General features: G+C 31.5%; 2 protein-coding genes and 1 long non-coding RNA gene across 8 annotated transcripts; all 3 read left to right on the top strand.

Moving 5' to 3' along the window:
- The first annotated feature begins 571 nt into the window (after positions 1-571).
- LOC110665384 (glutelin type-D 1) lies at positions 572-2,542 on the top strand. Its single transcript, XM_021825466.2, has 3 exons — positions 572-926; positions 1,427-2,147; positions 2,233-2,542. The coding sequence occupies exons 1-3, from the start codon at positions 731-733 to the stop codon at positions 2,384-2,386; spliced, it is 1,071 nt and encodes a 356-aa protein (XP_021681158.2). The 5' UTR covers positions 572-730; the 3' UTR covers positions 2,387-2,542.
- Positions 2,543-5,076: 2,534 nt separating this feature from the next.
- Positions 5,077-5,910, top strand: LOC110665385 (uncharacterized). Its single transcript, XR_002496866.2, has 2 exons — positions 5,077-5,164; positions 5,258-5,910. It is a non-coding gene; the product is annotated as an uncharacterized LOC110665385 (long non-coding RNA).
- Positions 5,911-9,793: 3,883 nt separating this feature from the next.
- On the top strand, positions 9,794-18,133 carry LOC110665386 (DNA repair protein RAD51 homolog 4). Of its 6 annotated transcripts, none has more exons than XM_021825471.2 (10): positions 9,794-9,934; positions 10,182-10,213; positions 10,345-10,432; positions 10,542-10,623; positions 10,878-11,012; positions 11,140-11,232; positions 11,319-11,409; positions 16,353-16,423; positions 17,643-17,792; positions 17,918-18,133. In XM_021825471.2, the coding sequence occupies exons 1-10, from the start codon at positions 9,831-9,833 to the stop codon at positions 17,954-17,956; spliced, it is 885 nt and encodes a 294-aa protein (XP_021681163.2). In that variant the 5' UTR covers positions 9,794-9,830; the 3' UTR covers positions 17,957-18,133. The 6 variants fall into 6 exon arrangements, with proteins under 6 accessions (XP_021681163.2, XP_021681162.2, XP_021681160.2 ...); XM_021825470.2 differs by having other exon boundaries at positions 10,317-10,432; XM_021825468.2 differs by having other exon boundaries at positions 10,134-10,213; positions 10,317-10,432; positions 11,143-11,232.
- The last annotated feature ends 211 nt before the right edge of the window (positions 18,134-18,344 follow it).

Genomic DNA, 18,344 nt, shown 5'->3' with positions numbered 1-18,344 from the left:
AAAAAATTGAATAGACTAAATTTTTTTAATAAAAAATAAATCAAATTAAATTATGAAAACCTAAATTAAAATCAAATTAAATTAATTTTTAATTTAAGCCAAATTCTATTTACCCCAACTTCTGTCCATAATAACAACTTAAAATTTCTCAACATACACTAATAATTTGGTTGCTAATAATCTTGCAAAAATTATCACTAAATTGGCATGGGCCAATTTTCATTAAGATGACGATTGGAATTTTTTTTTTATATTTATCTTTTTTTGATTTATGTGACAACAGGAATTTCTAACAGTTTTTTATATGTATACATGAATAATAGCTTCGGCAAAGTTAAGGTAAGAAGAAATTATTAATGGATTAATGATATTTATTCAATTATTACCAGAAAATTATATTTGTTCTATTATTTCTTGAATATGTATTTATCCAATTATTAAAAATTGGCAGCTTAATTTGGAATAAAATCGAGTTAAAGTATAATTTATTATTTAATGTATAATAAGTGATTAATACAGTACTATACGAGGCAGGAGATGATCTGAATCACGAAAAATCATGCTGTCAACCTTTAGAAAATATCTGATAAAGATTTGGATTTCTTTTATAATTCTTATCCATTTAACCCTATAAATGGGAGTCCTTTTCATTGCTATTTCGCGTCAACTAGAGTACAAGAATTCACTCGTTTCTTGGGTTTCTTCACTTTCCTAGTTTATTAGTATAAAGATGGAGATTGATCTATCACCAAGATTGGCCAAGAAGGAGTATGGAGGTGGTGGTGGGTCATATTTTGCCTGGTGCCCATCTGAGTTGGCAATGCTACGTGAAGGGAACATAGGTGCAGCCAAGCTTGCTCTTGAGAAGAATGGCTTTGCTCTTCCTCGGTACTCTGATTCTGCAAAGGTTGCTTATGTTCTTCAAGGTAATCCAATGCTGATGCGTTTCTTGGATAATCTTTTAGCCTTTTTTTTTTGGAAATGTATTTCCTATTGGGGATTTCAAAGTTTCTCATATGGGTTTTCTCTTTTGTTGGGGTTTTCTTAGTGAGATGTTGCTTTGCTTTTTTTTTTTTTTTCCTTATAAAAAAATTATTTTGTGTGATCTTTGGTGATATATAGGTAAGTTGTTTTAGAATGAGGGGAAGTGAATTTGATCGGTTGGCATATATTCGAAAGATTGTCAGAAAAAAGATAAATTAAGAAAGGTAATGGCTCTTTAATTCTGTTTTATGGATGGATGAATTGATGATCGTTATATGAAACTTGTTGGACTTAAAGGTATTGATTGATCTAATACAAAGATATTATGAATTTCTTTTGTTGAAGTTTTATATTTGAATTATCTAATTTTTATTCACTATAGTTCACGGATCATTGCTCCAGGTTCTGTAATACTGAATTATTTTGTTTTAATTATTGCAAGGAAATGGTGTGGCTGGAATTGTCCTGCCTGAGAAAGAAGAGAAGGTTGTTGCAATCAAGAAGGGTGATGCCATAGCCCTTCCTTTCGGTGTTGTTACTTGGTGGTATAACAAAGAAGATACTGAGTTGGTTGTTCTGTTATTGGGTGATACCTCCAAAGGCCACAAAGCTGGTGAATTTACTGATTTCTTTTTGACTGGTTCCAATGGCATTTTTACTGGCTTCTCTTCTGAATTTGTGAGCCGAGCATGGGATGTGGATGATAAAACTGTAAGTACCCTTCTTGGAAACCAGTCAGGCAAAGGCATTGTCAAGCTTGCTGCATCTTTTAAGATGCCTGAACCCAAGGGGGAGCACCGCAGTGGCCTGGTGTATAACTGTGAGGAAGCTCCATTAGATGTTGACATTAAGAATGGTGGAAGGGTTGTGGTCTTGAATACCAAGAACCTTCCTTTGGTTGCTGAGGTTGGCCTTGGTGCTGATCTTGTAAGGTTGGATGGGGGTGCTATGTGCTCTCCTGGATTTTCTTGTGACTCTGCTTTACAGGTTACTTACATTGTGAGGGGAAGTGGCCGTGTTCAGATTGTTGGTATTGATGGCCGTAGGGCCTTGGAAACTACTGTTAAGGCCGGTAATCTCTTCATTGTTCCGAGGTTTTATGTTGTTTCGAAGATATGTGATGCTGATGGAATGGATTGGTTCTCTATCATAACTACTCCCAAGTGAGTTTGTGGTTCTTTCTGTGTTTTTCTTCCATTTTAATGTTTGAATTTGTAATAGTACTTACATTTGTTGATTTCATTGCAGCCCTATATTCACCCATTTGGCTGGTAGGACTTCTGTCTGGAAGGCTTTATCCCCTGAGGTGATTGAGGCATCTTTCAAGGTTCCTTCTGAAGTTGAGAATCATTTCCGCTCCAAGAGAACCTCTGATGAAATTTTCTTCCCACCACCAAACTGAAAAACCATTAGCTGGCTAGCTTTGTTTTATAGCTTTCCATTTAGTTCTGGTGTTAGTTGTTCCAATAAACTAGACTCTTTCATGTTCTCTTCCATCTGTGGATATGGGTTCTGTTGAGAAGTTCAATGAATGGGCTAGTTATGTTTCCCCCCTAAATTTCTACATCTAAGCTGCTTTGTTATCATTAACTTTTTTCTTTTTACTTGTATTGCCATGTTCGTGATAGAAATCTTATCCATAAATGGTTAGGCTGACAGGTCCCCTTCCCACTGCCACTGAAACTTGACGCACAACACTTGCAAAGTGCTATAGTCCAATTTTCACAACAGCAAAGTGCTATAGTCCAATTCTCATCTACGTTAGCCTACAATTAAAGGCTGGATCTAGCATTTGCTTTAGCAATTTGGGACAATAGGACCTATGTTAAAAACTGCTCCTTGAGGATTTTTCAATATTATTAATCGAAATTGGTAAAAAATAATATATATATATATATATATATATATAATCACACCCTATCTCAGGTCCTTCTGATAATCCCCATTTGTCACTCAGCGAGTAGAATCGAATGTGCTGTGATTTAATTACCTTTTCAAAATGTAAGGAGGAAAGGAGGAGCTGATTGTCAGGTCTTGATTCCTGAGATATAATATTCTGCTACGTGGTAATGTACCATTGTAAACTGGTCTTGGATTCGAGTAAAAAAGCTTGGAAGATTGAAATTCTCAGAGCCAGTGTAGAGATCCGACACCTGGAGCATTCTTTTTCAAGGAACCTTATCATCGTTAAATTAAAGCTGATTAATATGATTTTTTTTTAATATCTCTAAGTAATTAACATTTTTTAATAGTCATTTCTTATTCTTATTCTTATTCTTGTTTTTTATTTGTTAATATTATCTTCTGTTTTAGTGGAATCTTTCGGAAAAGCTTTGGCTGTTTTGCACTTACGAAACAGTTTTCCTCCCGATTATTTGGCTGAACCACCCAACACATGTATGCAATTCGCACTATTTAAATAATTTAATTTAAAAAAATTATTAAATACATTCGATACACATATATTATCTCTCACAATTATATAAAAAGAGTTCATTTTTCTGTACGAGGGAGAGCACTAGCCCTTAATCTATTAATTCACTTAAATTATATCATCATATGTATTTCAAGAATATTAACAACATAATATCGTAATCCATGTTAAGGTTATCCCAATCTCCCACAGTAACATGTTATCAAATTTTAGAATATATCGGATTATGTTTCTTTGTGCTCTCAGTCATTATATTACTTATCTCATGCCTTCAAATATAGGCCTAAAGTTTTCGTCATCAATATTTAATTTCAAGAAAAGAGAAGATGGAACTCGATCTTTCTCCTAAGTTGGCTAGCTAAGAAGGTTGATGCAATGGTGGATGGCTCCTCCAGCTTTGCATGGTTACCATCTGAGCTTCCCGTGCTACACCAAGAAAACATTGGTGCAGCCAAGATTTCTGTTCTCAACAATGGCTTCCGCCTTCCTCTAATATTTTTTGTGTTGTCAGAGGACGTGGCCGAGTTCAGGGTGTTGATGGGCGTAGAGTCCTGGAAATTACTGTAAAAGCTGGCTGTTTGTTCATTGTCAAGGGCGGAGATGAGTGTATTTAAGTGGGTCATTTAAAAAAAAATAAAAAAATAAAAAACTATAGCATAGGCAAATATAAATGCAGGTGAATGGGTAAATTTCACCCACTCATTTTTTTTTTTAAAGAACTCTTATTATGGGTAGGAAGAGATAAAAGCAATTTAAAGACATTATTTTATGAAGTGATTTTATTTTTCTACTAAATTATTATTATATTAAAATATATATATATATATATATATATATATATATATATATATATATATATATATATATATATTCTGCAATAAAAATTTAAAAACTCGTTATATAATCAAATGAGAAATTTATTATTGAATAATTTTTTAATTACATATATTAAAAAATAATATTAATAATAAAGTGATTATGCAATATTTTCAGAAAATAAAAAATTTGTTACGTTCAATTATAAATTTAAGATTATAATGAAAATTTAATATTTTATAAAATTATTTTTTTTTTTACTCAATTATCATTACATATTAAAAATTTCTATGTATTATTATATTTTTTTAATTAAATAATTTATTATTATATATGAGATATATATTTTTTTTCTTTTAAATGGAGTAAAATAATTTCTTTTTAACCCCAGCCCCTTTCATTGTTCCAAGATTTTTTGCGGTCTCAAAGGTTGCCGATCCTGAGCCTAATACTATGTTTGGATACCTTGAAAGGGAGGAAGGAAAATAAGAGAGGAAAAATAATTTTTATTTTTTATTTTTAATTTTTCTTGCTTATGTTTGGACAAGTGAAAAGTAAAAGAGTAAGGAAAGGAAAATAAACTTATTTTCTTTTGTTTGGGAAGAGAATGAGTGTAAAGAAAATAATTTAAATTATTATTTTACCTTTTTTTATAAATTGTGTGCCAAAAAGGTAGTAAAATCAGAAGAGTAATTATGTAATTTGATTAGTTAAAAAGGCTGCTTTTCCATTTGATTTCTTATTTTCCCTCAAATTGGAGAAAAAATTTTCAAGAGAAAATATAGCTTATTTTCCATCCCATCTTTATTTTCTTCTTTCGATCCAAACAAGGAAAAGTGTCTAATCAATCTTATTTCCCCTTCCTTATTTTCTTTCCCCTCCCCTTTTCACCTATCCAAACAAGTGGTTCTCCATTATCACAATTCCAAAGTAAGTTTTCCTTGCCCAAACTCATTGTGCTCATGTCCTCCACCTGCTAATATTTCATGTATTTTCATTATTATCGTGCTGTTTATATGTCAGTTCAATTTTCACACATTTGGCTGGAAGGACTTCACTGTGGAAGGCACTGTCTCTGCAAGTGCTGGAGGCATCATTCAATATGGCTTCTGATGTAGAAAAGCATTTCCCCTCAAAGAGAACTACTGATACCTTCCCTCCACCAAAGTAAGAAGTGGGTCAGTTCTGTACTCAGTAGCCAGATTGTGGGTGTTGTTTTCTTATTGGTGTGAACCTGCTATTCACAATATAATTCTTCTACTGCCCCTGTCTTGGTGCCAGAATCGCTTACTGTTCACAGTGTAATCTTGTTGGTGCCCCTGCCTTGGTATTGGAATGGCTTGGTGAATTTACTGAATGAAATCCTTTGCTTGATATTGATTGTACGGTGAGATATATGTGAATAGGTTGCTTGATAGGGTCTGCAATATCTGGCTTCCAAGCAAGACTAAGATATGCACTATAATTATATTTGTTTCTAAGTGGAATCATTGAATGGTGTGAAGCTTTTGTTTGCCTCAAAGTATTCATTTCTCTTTATCTCTTTCACTCAGGTCACGACAGCTAAATTCCTGTAATATATTGCTTCTTTGATTTTAGTTTGCATTTGTTTTTTTCTCTTTTCATGCTTATATGTTTTGAATGATGATTTAGTTGAATTCTTTGATTCTAGTGTTTTTCTATTCGCAAAAGTTGGCAATATTACAGGAATTCAGCTTCTTCAATACATTAATTCTACCAAGCATTATCATCAGTGATCATTACTTTCTTGCTTTCAGAATCTCTCCGTTGAACTACATAATCCAAACTAAGTCAATCATGATCAACAACTTTTTTAAATGGTCCAAATTATTGATGCTTATTTTGTTTGTGCTCTTCACTGTTGGAATATGAAAAGTGGTCAAATCCCACATTTATTATAGGGATGAAAAGCACGAGTGGCTTATAGGGTTAGGACAAGATCAAAGTGGAGTACCAGTTGGAACCCAATATCTCGCAAATTTTGAAAATAAGTTGCTCATTTTTTGGGGTACATAGTTAGTGGCTTTGTTTTTTGACAAATGAACCTATAGCTAATCATTATTAACACTAATTAGCTATTCGGCCATATATAATGGCTCCATTGGCAGTGGACATATAAGAAGAATGAACCCATTTCACTTTATTGCAGAAGAAAAGTAGGAACAAGGTTCTGTTTCTTTGAAGAATGTGTACGAGAGGATTTCCTCAACTGGATGAGGCCAATCTTTCCAGAGTATCACTCACAATCTTCATAGAAGGTCTCTTATCAGGGTTCATGTGAACACAGGCTAGAGAGGTATTAAGTAGTGCAACAATCTCATCTCTCTTTTCCAAATCATGAACAAAAAAAGGATCTAACACATTGGAGATTAACTTGGCTTCAATGCTAAATCTGAATGCATTGAACAAGACTCATTTCTGATGAACCTGTCTGCATAATTAGTTAATTCCCAGAAATAATCTCTCCAAACAAATAAAAATCAAGACAAATGATGGTGGAGGTGTTGGTAATAGTGGCTTATCATACAAATAACTACCATTGCAAGGTGCAAAAAACATTTGAAAAGGGCATCCACTAGCTAATCGCCCCCCACAAGTACTATTCTAAGCTTTTTGCGAAGCCATCACAGCTTGCCTAACTTTGTTCCCCTGAATTTTACATTGTTTTACCAATTCTGATGGCATCACAGCCTGCCTATCCTCAGCTGTAGCTTCAATGTTGCTTTTAAAATTAGTCAGTTTTTTCCATTGCATAACCAGAGGCACTTGTCTTACTAGCAAAGAAGTAAAGAACACTCTGCAGCTGATGCAGAGAAGTTGCAGAAACCATCTTCCCAAACCAATATCCTGGCATTTATTTATTTATTACCAGTTTCTTCAGTTTCATCTTGACCTGTGTCGTTGGCTCCTTGACCATCCCAATTAACAAAATAAAAGATAATATCAAAATGAATATTATATAGCATAATATCAAGAAAAAAAAATAAAATTTAGGTCAAACTCCAATGTAACCTTAAATATGTGAATTTTTAAATGAGACCGACTTTGAAAATTAATTATTTAGTCATTCATTTATTTTTTTATTCATAAAAAGCTAATAAATATTCAACATATATGAGATATTTTAAAAATACCCTCCATTGTGAATTTTCCTAAATTTGGAAAATTTTGTTTTAAAAATATTTCTTTAAATAATTTTTCTTTAAAAAATTATATTCTTTTGTAATTGGGCATGGAAACTAAATCAAATGTCAAAGAATAATTAACTTGATTTTTAAATAATAAGAATCTATATTAATAATTATGACTCAATACCAGGAATAAATAGTTACTATTTTATAAATAGAGGAAAAAATGCATTTATGAATGTATGAATTAAAAAAAAAAAATTGCATATTACTCGTTGAGAGTACTTTACTTTTAGTGAGCACACTCTGTGTTTTTTAGGCTGGAAGTATCTATAGAATATAAAAAAGAAAATTGCCTAAATACCATCAGACGACTTGTCGTTGTAATACGAGAGTGTCCGCTTAAAAGACAGGGAATTTATGGTATAAGGGTGAGTTAGAAATAAAAATTACTAAAAATGGGTGCGATATGAAAAATTTACGAGATCAGGGTGAGAAAAGTCAAGAACTCTAAAATTATTAGTATTAGTAGCGTTTTAATGTCCAAAACGCTATTAATAATAGTGTTTTATCCGGATGGCATATAAATTAAAAAAAAAAAAAAAAAAGCTGGACGCTACTATAAGTAGCGTCCAGCTTTTGTTTTAATTTTTTTAATATTTTAAATAAAATATAAATATTATTTTAATAAATAATATTATAATAATTAATAATATATATTATAATATTTTTATTATAAAAAATTATTTTTTAATTTAAAATTAAATTAAATTTTAATTAAATAAAAAATTAAAAATATAAAATATTATTATAATAAAAAAATTTAAAAAATTTAAATGAAAACCTGGACGCGCTAAGTAGCGTCCGTCCAACTTCTTATTTAATTTTTAATTATTTTATTTTTATATTTTAAATAAAAATATAAATATTATTTTAATAAATAATAGTATAATAATTAAAATCATATATTATAAATTTTTATTATAAAAAATTATTTTTCAATTTAAAATTAAATTAAAAAAATATAAAAAATTTGTAATGTAGTTTAATTTTAATTTTTAATTGAAAAATAATTTTAATTTTTTATTTAATTAAAAATATTATTTTAATAAATAAAATCATAATATTTAATATTATACATTATAATATTTTTATTATTATAAAATATTATTTTTTAATTTAAAATTAAATTAAAATTTAAAAAAATAAAAAATAAAAAAAAATAAATAAAAAATTTAAAAAAAATTAGACGCTAATATAAGTAGCGTCCAATTTTTTTTAAATTTTTTATTTATTTTATTTTATATTTTAAATAAAATATAAATATTATTTTAGTAAATAATATTATAATAATTAATAATATATATTATAATATTTTTATGATAAAAAATTATTTTTTAATTTAAAATTAAATTAAATTTTAATTAAATAAAAAATAAAAAATATTATTATAATAAAAAAATTTAAATGAAAACCTAGACACTACTGTAAGTAGCGTCCAGCTTCTTATTTAATTTTTAATTATTTTATTTTTATATTTTAAATAAAAATAAAAATATTATTTTAATAAATAATAATATAATAATTAAAATCATATATTATAATTTTTTATTATAAAAAAATTATTTTTTAATTTAAAATTAAATTAAAAAAAATAAAAAATTTGTAATGTAATTTAATTTTAATTTTAATTAAAAAATAATTTTAATTTTTTATTTAATTAAAAATATTATTTTAATAAATAAAATCATAATATTTAATATTATACATTATAATATTTTTATTATTATAAAATATTATTTTTTAATTTAAAATTAAATTAAAATTTTAAAAAATAAAAAATAAAAAAAAATAAATAAAAAATTTAAAAAAAATTAGACGCTACCTATTTTTCTTAAACTTTTTAATTATTTTATTTTATATTTTAAATAAAATATAAATATTATTTTAATAAATAAAATTATAATATTTAATAATATATATTATAATATTTTTTATTATAAATATTATTTTTTAATTTAAAATTAAATTAAAATTTAATAACATAATAAATAAATAAATAAAAAGTTTAAAAGAAATTGGACACTACTCATAAAAGTTTAAGAAAAATTAGACGCTATTATGAATAGCGTTCAATTTTTTTTTTAATTTTTAATTATTTTATTTTATATTTTATTTAAAATATTAAAAAATTTAAAACAAAAGCTGGACGCTACTTATAGTAACCTCCAGCTTTTTTTTTTTATTTTTTTTAATTTGAATATCATTCACACAAAACACTATTATTAATATCATTTTGAACATTAAAACGCTACTGATACTAATATTTTTAGGATTTACTTTTCTCACCCGATCTCATAAATTTTTCATAACACGCCCATTATTTATAATTTTTATTCTTAACTCACCCTTGTACGGTAAATTCCCCTTAAAAGACTCCCTGATGGATGGCAGAGTCAGAAAATGGCGCCATTGAAATCACTGGAGGCTCAGTACGGCATTTTGGACTCCAATTTCCAATCTTTTTGTGCTTCCAACGGCATTTTCACCGGTTAGATTTCTCTTCCATCTCTTACGCTTTCCTTTGAAATCCTCTTTCTTTCTATTTTTGTTTTGGTGGTTTGGGGTTTGAATTCCAGTTTCACCATGTTTGATTGCCTTGAAATTCGAGGAAAAGAAGAAATATATGTAGGAAAAAATAGAGATTATTTTATGTTTTAAATCTAATTTCTCTGTTTGTTCATGTTTAGTTGAAGATTTCCTCCTACATGACCTCAGTGTTTTGGCTGCATTTGCAGAACAAGAGCCCACCTCAGAGAGATTGAAAGAGGTAAGTTTTAGATTTCTTGTTCTGTAATGATTTTATGTTAATGTTCATTTGGGTCAAATTGCTCAATTACGTCTCTCTATTGATTGCTGTTTCGAGCAATCAGGGGATCACCCAAGTCCTTTCTATCATAGACAGGCAGCACCAGCCATGGTTGAATGGCTTGCAGTTGTTGGAAGATGCTCAACAGAATAAACATGTTTTATCTACTGGATTTAAGGGGTACATTTTCTCCATTTGTATTTTTACCTTATAATTTTTGTAGCTAGTGACAAAAACAAATGTTGCTCTTAGGATATACTGTTTACTTCTGTGTTAATGTTATTATCAGGATTGATAAGCTTCTTGAAGGTGGATTGAGGGAGGGACAATTGACTGAATTGGTTGGGCCATCATCATCTGGTAAAACCCAAGTAAGAACTATTTTCATTTGTAGTTTCAAGTGCACATGTTGATATAATGAATACTTTTTATTTGAGATTTTGAGAATCTAGCAAGTCTTGGGAGTTGAGCCTGGTATACAATCACTGTATGAAATGCAATTACATCACCTTCCATGGGAGTGCATATTTATAGGCTTTAAATGTTTAAGATTTTTATTTGAATATGATTACTCAGTGTCTTTTACAAGATTTAGTTACTCTCTCAAATTCTTGGTCATGTTAAGCTTTGCTTACGAGTAGCTGCAAATGTTGCGATACAACACAAGGGTAGAGTTATTTTCTTGGATACAGGCAACTCTTTCTCACCCCGACGGATTGAACACTTTGTTCGTCAGATCTCTGGTTCTGTGTTTAATGAGGTCAAATATTTTTTTGGTTTATTCTCTTCCTTTATTTTTTCATTGTTTGTTTAGTCTGCCATCCTCACATGTGAACATCTTCTACAACTATCTTTCCCTTGTTAATTTTTCCCAAAACATTGTTCAGAAGGTAATGAGCAATATATTGTGCCACTCTACGTTTGACATCTTTTCAATGTTTGATGTGCTACATCAGCTAGAGAACAGTTTGAAATCCCAGGTATCCATTAAGATGAAGCAATCTGTCTTGTGACTTTTTTTGGACCATTTCATTTTCATGTCATTCAACATTTATTGCTGGTTCAGGGGCACAAAGGAGATTGTAAAGCACGGACACTAATTGTTGATTCGATCTCATCATTGATTACTCCTATCCTTGGAGGAAGTGGTCCACAAGGTATACACCCTTGCATGTGTAACGGACTTTTTTTGGTATATTAGATTATGAATTTTCTTCCTACATAAAGTTGTTATTTTATTTTATTTTTCCCGTTGTTATTTTATTTTATTTTTCCCTTCTCATTATGAGGAGGAAGACAAATTCTCTTTTTTCTCAACAGAAGCCTTCAGTAGTTAGTATTGAATCAAGAAAACTAAAAAATAAGCAAATTTTATCTGCTTCTTATTATTATTATTTTTTTAATAGATATGCTAGACTTCTTGACAAATTATATTATGTGTTGGTTGGGACTTGAGTGATGTACATTCTAATATTTTGTTTAAGTCGGGTACTGTTATGATTTTAATAGGTTTTTCTTTAACTCAATTCATATTTCATAACAGAGTGGGGTTTTGCAGTTCAAGGGTTCACTTCTTATCAACCAAAAAGGATAAAAAATTATAGAGCTTAGACATTAATGCAATATGATTGCATGCTTATTATCTTTTTTCATTTTTGCAACACTATCCAAGTGATTTATATTCTAGATCTACTATTGCTTCAATATTTTCTGAACCATTTTAGTTTTGAATTTGAAAAATGATATTAGGATGGTCATGTAACCTCATCATTATTGGCTATCCATTTCTAGTAATTAGATCTTCTGGTTTCTCCATGTTATTGGATAAGATAGTTACTTGCTTACTTCTACCTTTTCATTTCAACTTGAGTATCAATGTTGGTGAAGATAGACATCAGTGTGGCACTTTAACACTTCAAATTGGTGAGGATAACTATGAAAACTTTGGAAAATAGATGAGTTCAGCTCCTGGACACGTTCCTGATTTCAATACCCAAAATTCCTCGATCCAAGTAACATGGTCAGAAACAAAATAATTTCATCCTATTGCCTGTATTAAAGCAAAAACTCTGTCTTAGTAGTTTGTGCTTAGCCGATCCTAAGTCCGGATAAAGGAGGAGGGTTGCGGTAGGTGACAACTAGCGTAAAAATTTCGTCACACCCCATGATATGGGTTCTTACGATATAAACGTTGGGGCGTCCTCTACTTACGATGCGCTACATTGGAGCCCGAGTGTAGTGAGAAATATGCAAGAGTGTAGGGTGTCCACAGAAAGCGACGCACCATGCCGGCGCCCAGGTGTGATGTTAAATGAGTAAGGGTTCCCACATCATGGACGGGTGTGGGTAAAGAAGTTAGTCCATATAACAGATAGTGGAACAGAACACAAAATAGGTATAGAGAATAATAGAAAATATAATTGAAGGAGATCAATTAGGAAGGAACAGGATAAAAGGAGAATCAGTGTTGGTACTTGGAATGTTGGATCACTTACAGAAAAATTAATGGAGCTTGTAGATACCTTGGAAAGGAGAAGGGTGAATATTGTTCGCATTCAGGAGACTAAATGGATAGGAGAGAAAAGCAAGAAAGTGGGTAATTTAGGATACAAACTGTGGTTTACCGGAAATGAGAGGAACAAGAACGGAGTGGGCATGATCATAGACAAGACATTGAAAGATGCCGTAATAGCTGTGAAAAGAGTAGGAGATAGAATTATACTAGTAAAGCTAGTACTAGAAGGAGAAATAATAAATGTAATCAGTGCTTATGCCCCACAAATAGGACTAGATAGTGAGAGTAAACAAAAGTTTTGAGAAAATATGGATGATCTAATGCAAAACATACTGAATGAAGAGAATGTTCTCATCGATGGATTTGAATGGACATGTAGGGAGTGACAGGCAAGGTTATGAGAATGTTCATGGAGGTTTTGGTTTTGGTAACCGAAATGAGGAGGGGAAAAAACATCCTGGATTTTGCCATGACGTACGACCTAATACTAGTAAATACCTACTTTATGAAAAGGGAGTCGCATTTAGTAACTTTCAAAAGTGGATAATATAGAAGCCAAATTGACTTTCTCTTAACTAGGAAGACAAATAGAGCTCTATGTAAATATTGCAAGGTTATTCTAAGAGAGACTTTAACAAGTCAACATCGGTTAGTGGTCTTGAATGTTAAGTTTAGGAACAATTCAAATAAGGCTAGAAGAAATATTATAGCTCAAACAAAGTAGTAGGAGTTCAAAGGAGTAAAGCAAGTGAAGTTTAAAAATGAGCTTCTCAAGTCCGAAGCATGGAAGCTGGATGTAGAGGCCAATGGTATGTGGATACAAATGGCGTCAAAGATTAGAGTACAAATGGCATTAAAGATTAGAGTACAAATGGCATCAAAGATTAGAGAAGTAGCTAGAAAAGTACTTAGAGAGTCTAGAGGACATGAACCACCCTCAAAAAAGAGATGGTGGTGGAATGAGGAAGTACAAAGGGCAGTGAAGAGAAAGAGGGAATGGTATAAGAAATTACTTGAGTGTGATAATAATGAGGCTTATGAACAGTATAAGATAGCAAAGAAAGAGGCAAAAAAGAAGGTTAGTCAAGCAAGAGCGCAAGTGTTTGAAAAGTTATATGAGAAACTTAGAACTAAAGAAGGAGAGAAAGATATTTATAGATTAGCAAGAAGGAGAGAAAAGAAATGTCGAGATCTCAATCAAGTTAGGTGCATTAAGGATAAAGAAGGAAAAGTGTTGGTGAAAGATGAGGATATTAAAGAAAGATGGAGAAATTATTTTGATGATCTCTTTAATAATAGTGAAAGTGATAATAGCGTGAATATAGACTACAGAGCAATAGAAAATAATGTTACTTATACTAGAAAGATTAGATCTTTAGAAGTAAAGGAAGCAATTAAGAGAATGAAAGTGAGTAAAGCCTGTGGACCCAATGGAATACCAATTGAAGTGTGAAAATATTTGGGAGATGTAGGAGTGACATAATTAACTAAATTGTTTAATAAGATTCTAAACTCAAAACTCAAAGAAAATGCCTGATGAATGGAAGATGAGTATTTTAGCACCTGTTTTTAAAAATAAGGGAGACATACTGAGTTGCTCAAACTATAGGGGAATTAAATTCATGAGTCATACTATGAAGTTGTGGAACATCGACTATGTCATGACACTTCCATCTCTCCCAAGTAATTTGGCTTCATGCCCGGTCGTTCAGTTATGGAAGCGGCCTTTCTCATTATAAGCTTGATGGAGAAATATAGAGACGTGAAGAAAGATCTACATATGGTTTTTATCGATTTGGAAAAGGCTTATGATAATATCCTAAGAGATGTCTTATGAAGAGTGTTAGAACAAAAGAGGGTATCTATTAGGTACATACAAGTGTTGAAAGATATGTATGAAGGAGCAACTACTATTGTGTGTACAGTGGGAGGGGAGTACAAGAGATTTTCTCATCTCAATTGGATTACACCAAGATTCAGCTGTGAGCCCTTACCTTTTTACATTAGTTCTAGATGAATTGACGAAACATATACAAGAGAGTATCCCTTGGTGCAGGATGTTTGCTGATGATATAGTTCTGATATATGAGACGCAAAAAGAAGTTAATAGAAAGCTAGAGCTTTAGAGAAGTACTCTAGAGTCAAAGAGCTTTAAGTTAAGTAGAATGAAGACATAATACATGCATTGCAAGTGTGAATTAATCATAATAAATAATCTTAATTAATCCTTCAAGTAGATGGGGATGGGGGATGGATGATGGAGATTAGTTAGGAGGATTGATGAGATGATGTGTGTGTGGAGAGAGATGAGAGTTTTCTGATCTCAAGAATAAGTTGAAGTTGAAAGGAAAATTTTTACTGTCTGATCATACGATCGGCCATTATATATAATAGTAGTGTTGCAAATGAAAAGGAGGATGTGTTTAAGATGATAGTCACGGAGATGAGAATGTTAAGGTAGATGAGTGGCCATACTAAACTAGATAAAGTTCATAATGAGAGTATTAGAGAAAAAGTAGGAGTGGTGCCAATTGAGGATAAGTTGAGAGAAGGGAGATTGAGGTGGTTTGGTCATGTGAAGCGTAGACATACGGAGACTCCAGTTAAACAAGTAGAGCACATTGGGTTAGAGTATAGAAAGAAAATAAGGGATAGGCCTAAACTGACTCGGAGGAGAGTAGTACAACAGGACCTAGAAGCATTACACATTTCCGAGGATTTAACTCAAAATTATTTAGAGTGGAGAAAGAGAATCCATATAGCCGATCCCAATAAATTTTTGGGATAAAGGCTTATTTGAGTTGAGTTGAGTTGAGTTGAGTTGAGCCTGTATTAAAGCAAAGTCCCTCCCATTTTAGTATCAAATGGACTGTAGATATCTTGCATCTCAGACTAATGTATCCTGTTCCTGCCAAGAATCTTTATATACAGCATTAGTGAGATCTCCTAAACAGCTAAGCACCTAAGTGGCATTCCTTGTTCCATAATGTCATTTTTCTTCATAAAATTGGTTGTTGAAATATAAAAGTGCTTTTCAACCAAGTAGCTATCTTGACGGATTCTGCATTATAGTATTGATGATCACACAAGATCTATTTGGCCAACCTTTCAATCTTTACCTTGGCTAGAATCATATCAGCAACTATTTATATGTCTTCCTTTCAGATTAATAGTTCAGTACATTTACTTATATTGAGTGGCTTGTTTAGGTGACTACATAGAGGTTTACTCTCTAAATGAGAAATGGTCTCTTAGTAGAATTTTAATTTTGAGATGGAGAACAAGGAATCTAGTCTTTATTTTCTTCATTTAGTGTCTCGTAGGTCTCTGCTTTTATTAACTTGGCTTATTCTTGAATCAAGAAATGGTCTCCTAATAGTTCTTTTTTATAGAAAAAGAAAACAAAAGAATGGAGGACATGGAATCTTAGCCTTTTATCATCTTCATTTATCCATGTTTCTTTTTCGAATTACTGTAAATTCACTCCTTCATACTGCTGGGACAAAGGTGGTTTATTCCTTTGAAATTTTCATGTGGAACCAGCTTGCTTATAGACATATGTTTATGCTTGATTGGTTAATACAGGACATGCTCTGATGACATCTGCTGGCTTTTTATTGAAGAAGTTAGCACATGAGCTTAATATTGCAGTACTGGTAAGTTTGCTCTTAAAATTACAAGATTGAGTTAAATGCCGGCCATTGTATGGGATCTATTTCTCTCTCTCTCTGATTACCCTTCTCCTTTAGTTTGTAATTTCTTTTTTCCTTAGTGATCATTCTCTTCCATTTGTCAAAACAGTCTTATTCTCTTTGTATTGCTAACATAATTATTAAAGACTCAAGGCGCACAAATGCACCAAGGAGTCCTGGAGCCTAGGCGCAAGGTCCAAGGCGCAAGGCGAAGGCACACGCCTAAGTGAGGTGAAGCGCAAAAAAAAAAAGAGTAAAATAATATAAATATTCCATCAAATTTTAAATAACATGAAACTAAAAATAATAATAACTAATAAGCATTCAAGTACTAATATATTATAACTTGAATAGTCTTTTAATATTTCATAACTAAAGTCAAGCAATTATAAAATAACTACTCTTTCATCTTTATTAAGAGTAGCATCATAATCTTCTTTATCTTCTTCTACACCTTTATCCTCTTAATATTCATCTTCAAAATTAATATCTTCATTATTTTCCTCATCTTTTAGAATTAAAGGAGTATCAACTTTTTTTTATTTGAAAAAGATGAGTGGTAGTATTGAAAATGGAAATATGGGAGGTTTGTGATCTTGAGTATGAGTATGTTAGTTTGATGAGATTTTGGTAACTAGCTATTACCAACGATACTAATTTAGAAAACTTTTAGATCGACAAATTTCGAATTGAGTGATATTGCTTCTTGTCAATGGAAGTACTCGCTGAATGTGTAAATAAAAAAAATGCGCGCCTTTCTAGCCTTGCACTTGGAACAAGGCACACACCTAGGTGCATAAGGCAAGCGCCTAGTGAATGTCGCCCGCCTTTCTCCTGTAGAGGCGCTAGAGCTGGAGCCTAGTGAGCCTGGAGCCTAAGGCGTGCTTGAGCCATGCCTTTAATAAATATGTTTGCTAATAATCTTCCAAAACTGCCTACTCAGATTTTAAAGTAACATGAATGTTAGCTTTTGAAGACATCTTATATGAACTGATTCCTTCTTAAACTTAGCTTGCCTAATAGGAACAGATATGTTGCTGATTATTATTAGTGATTTAGAAGTATGGTGTTATTTTTCAAACCCATCATGGTATGTGTTCATGGACTGATTTTCTAATATTAAGGATTTGCTGGTAACAATATTTGTCTTCCTTGACAATACATTTTAAAATGTTTGTTGAAGGTGACCAATCATATGGTGGCTGGAGAGGGAGGTAATCTTAAACCAGCTCTTGGAGAGAGTTGGAAGAGCATCCCACATGTGAGGCTTCTGCTCTCCCGTGACCAGGGAAACAAAACCTGCAGTATTTCCATACTAAAACACCCTTCCCTAGTGAGTTGTTTCCATTGTTGCTTAATAGTGTATGGTTTGCTATCATATCTCCTCATTTCCATGTTAAAATGTTATCTGTTGCTGAATGGAAAATTAAAACTTAGAAGATTGATTCTCTTTTTCAGGCTTCTGGTGAGGTTGCAAGATTTGTGATTGATGACTAATTGAAGGATTGATTTGTAACTTCTTATTGTTGTATCTAATAGTCCTTCAGGCTCTTCTTAGTAATGAAACTGGCACAAATATTTTTTTTCCTTTTAATTGCCCTATTCTGAACATGGGGGAAAGAGCATTCAAACTTAGGCTTATTGATCTAAAATATCTTGTACTATTCCACTTAATTGTGTCTCAAATATTTTTTATTTTTGTTAATTTGGGGTTTTGTTCTGTTTTTGAATAATGCCGAAACAATCACCGTCACTGATAATTTTATAAATAAATCAGAACCGTTAATTTGGTTCAATACTCAATTCTGAATTTGACCTAGGCCAGTCCCGGTTCAATTCACGGTTTGAACTTGCCTATGTCTGGGTCTAATAGCACCAACTAAAC

Source organism: Hevea brasiliensis, chromosome 6, assembly GCF_030052815.1.
Source record: "Hevea brasiliensis isolate MT/VB/25A 57/8 chromosome 6, ASM3005281v1, whole genome shotgun sequence".
NCBI classification, from domain to species: Eukaryota; Viridiplantae; Streptophyta; class Magnoliopsida; order Malpighiales; family Euphorbiaceae; genus Hevea; species Hevea brasiliensis.
This window is presented reverse-complemented; position numbering and strand designations above follow the sequence as displayed.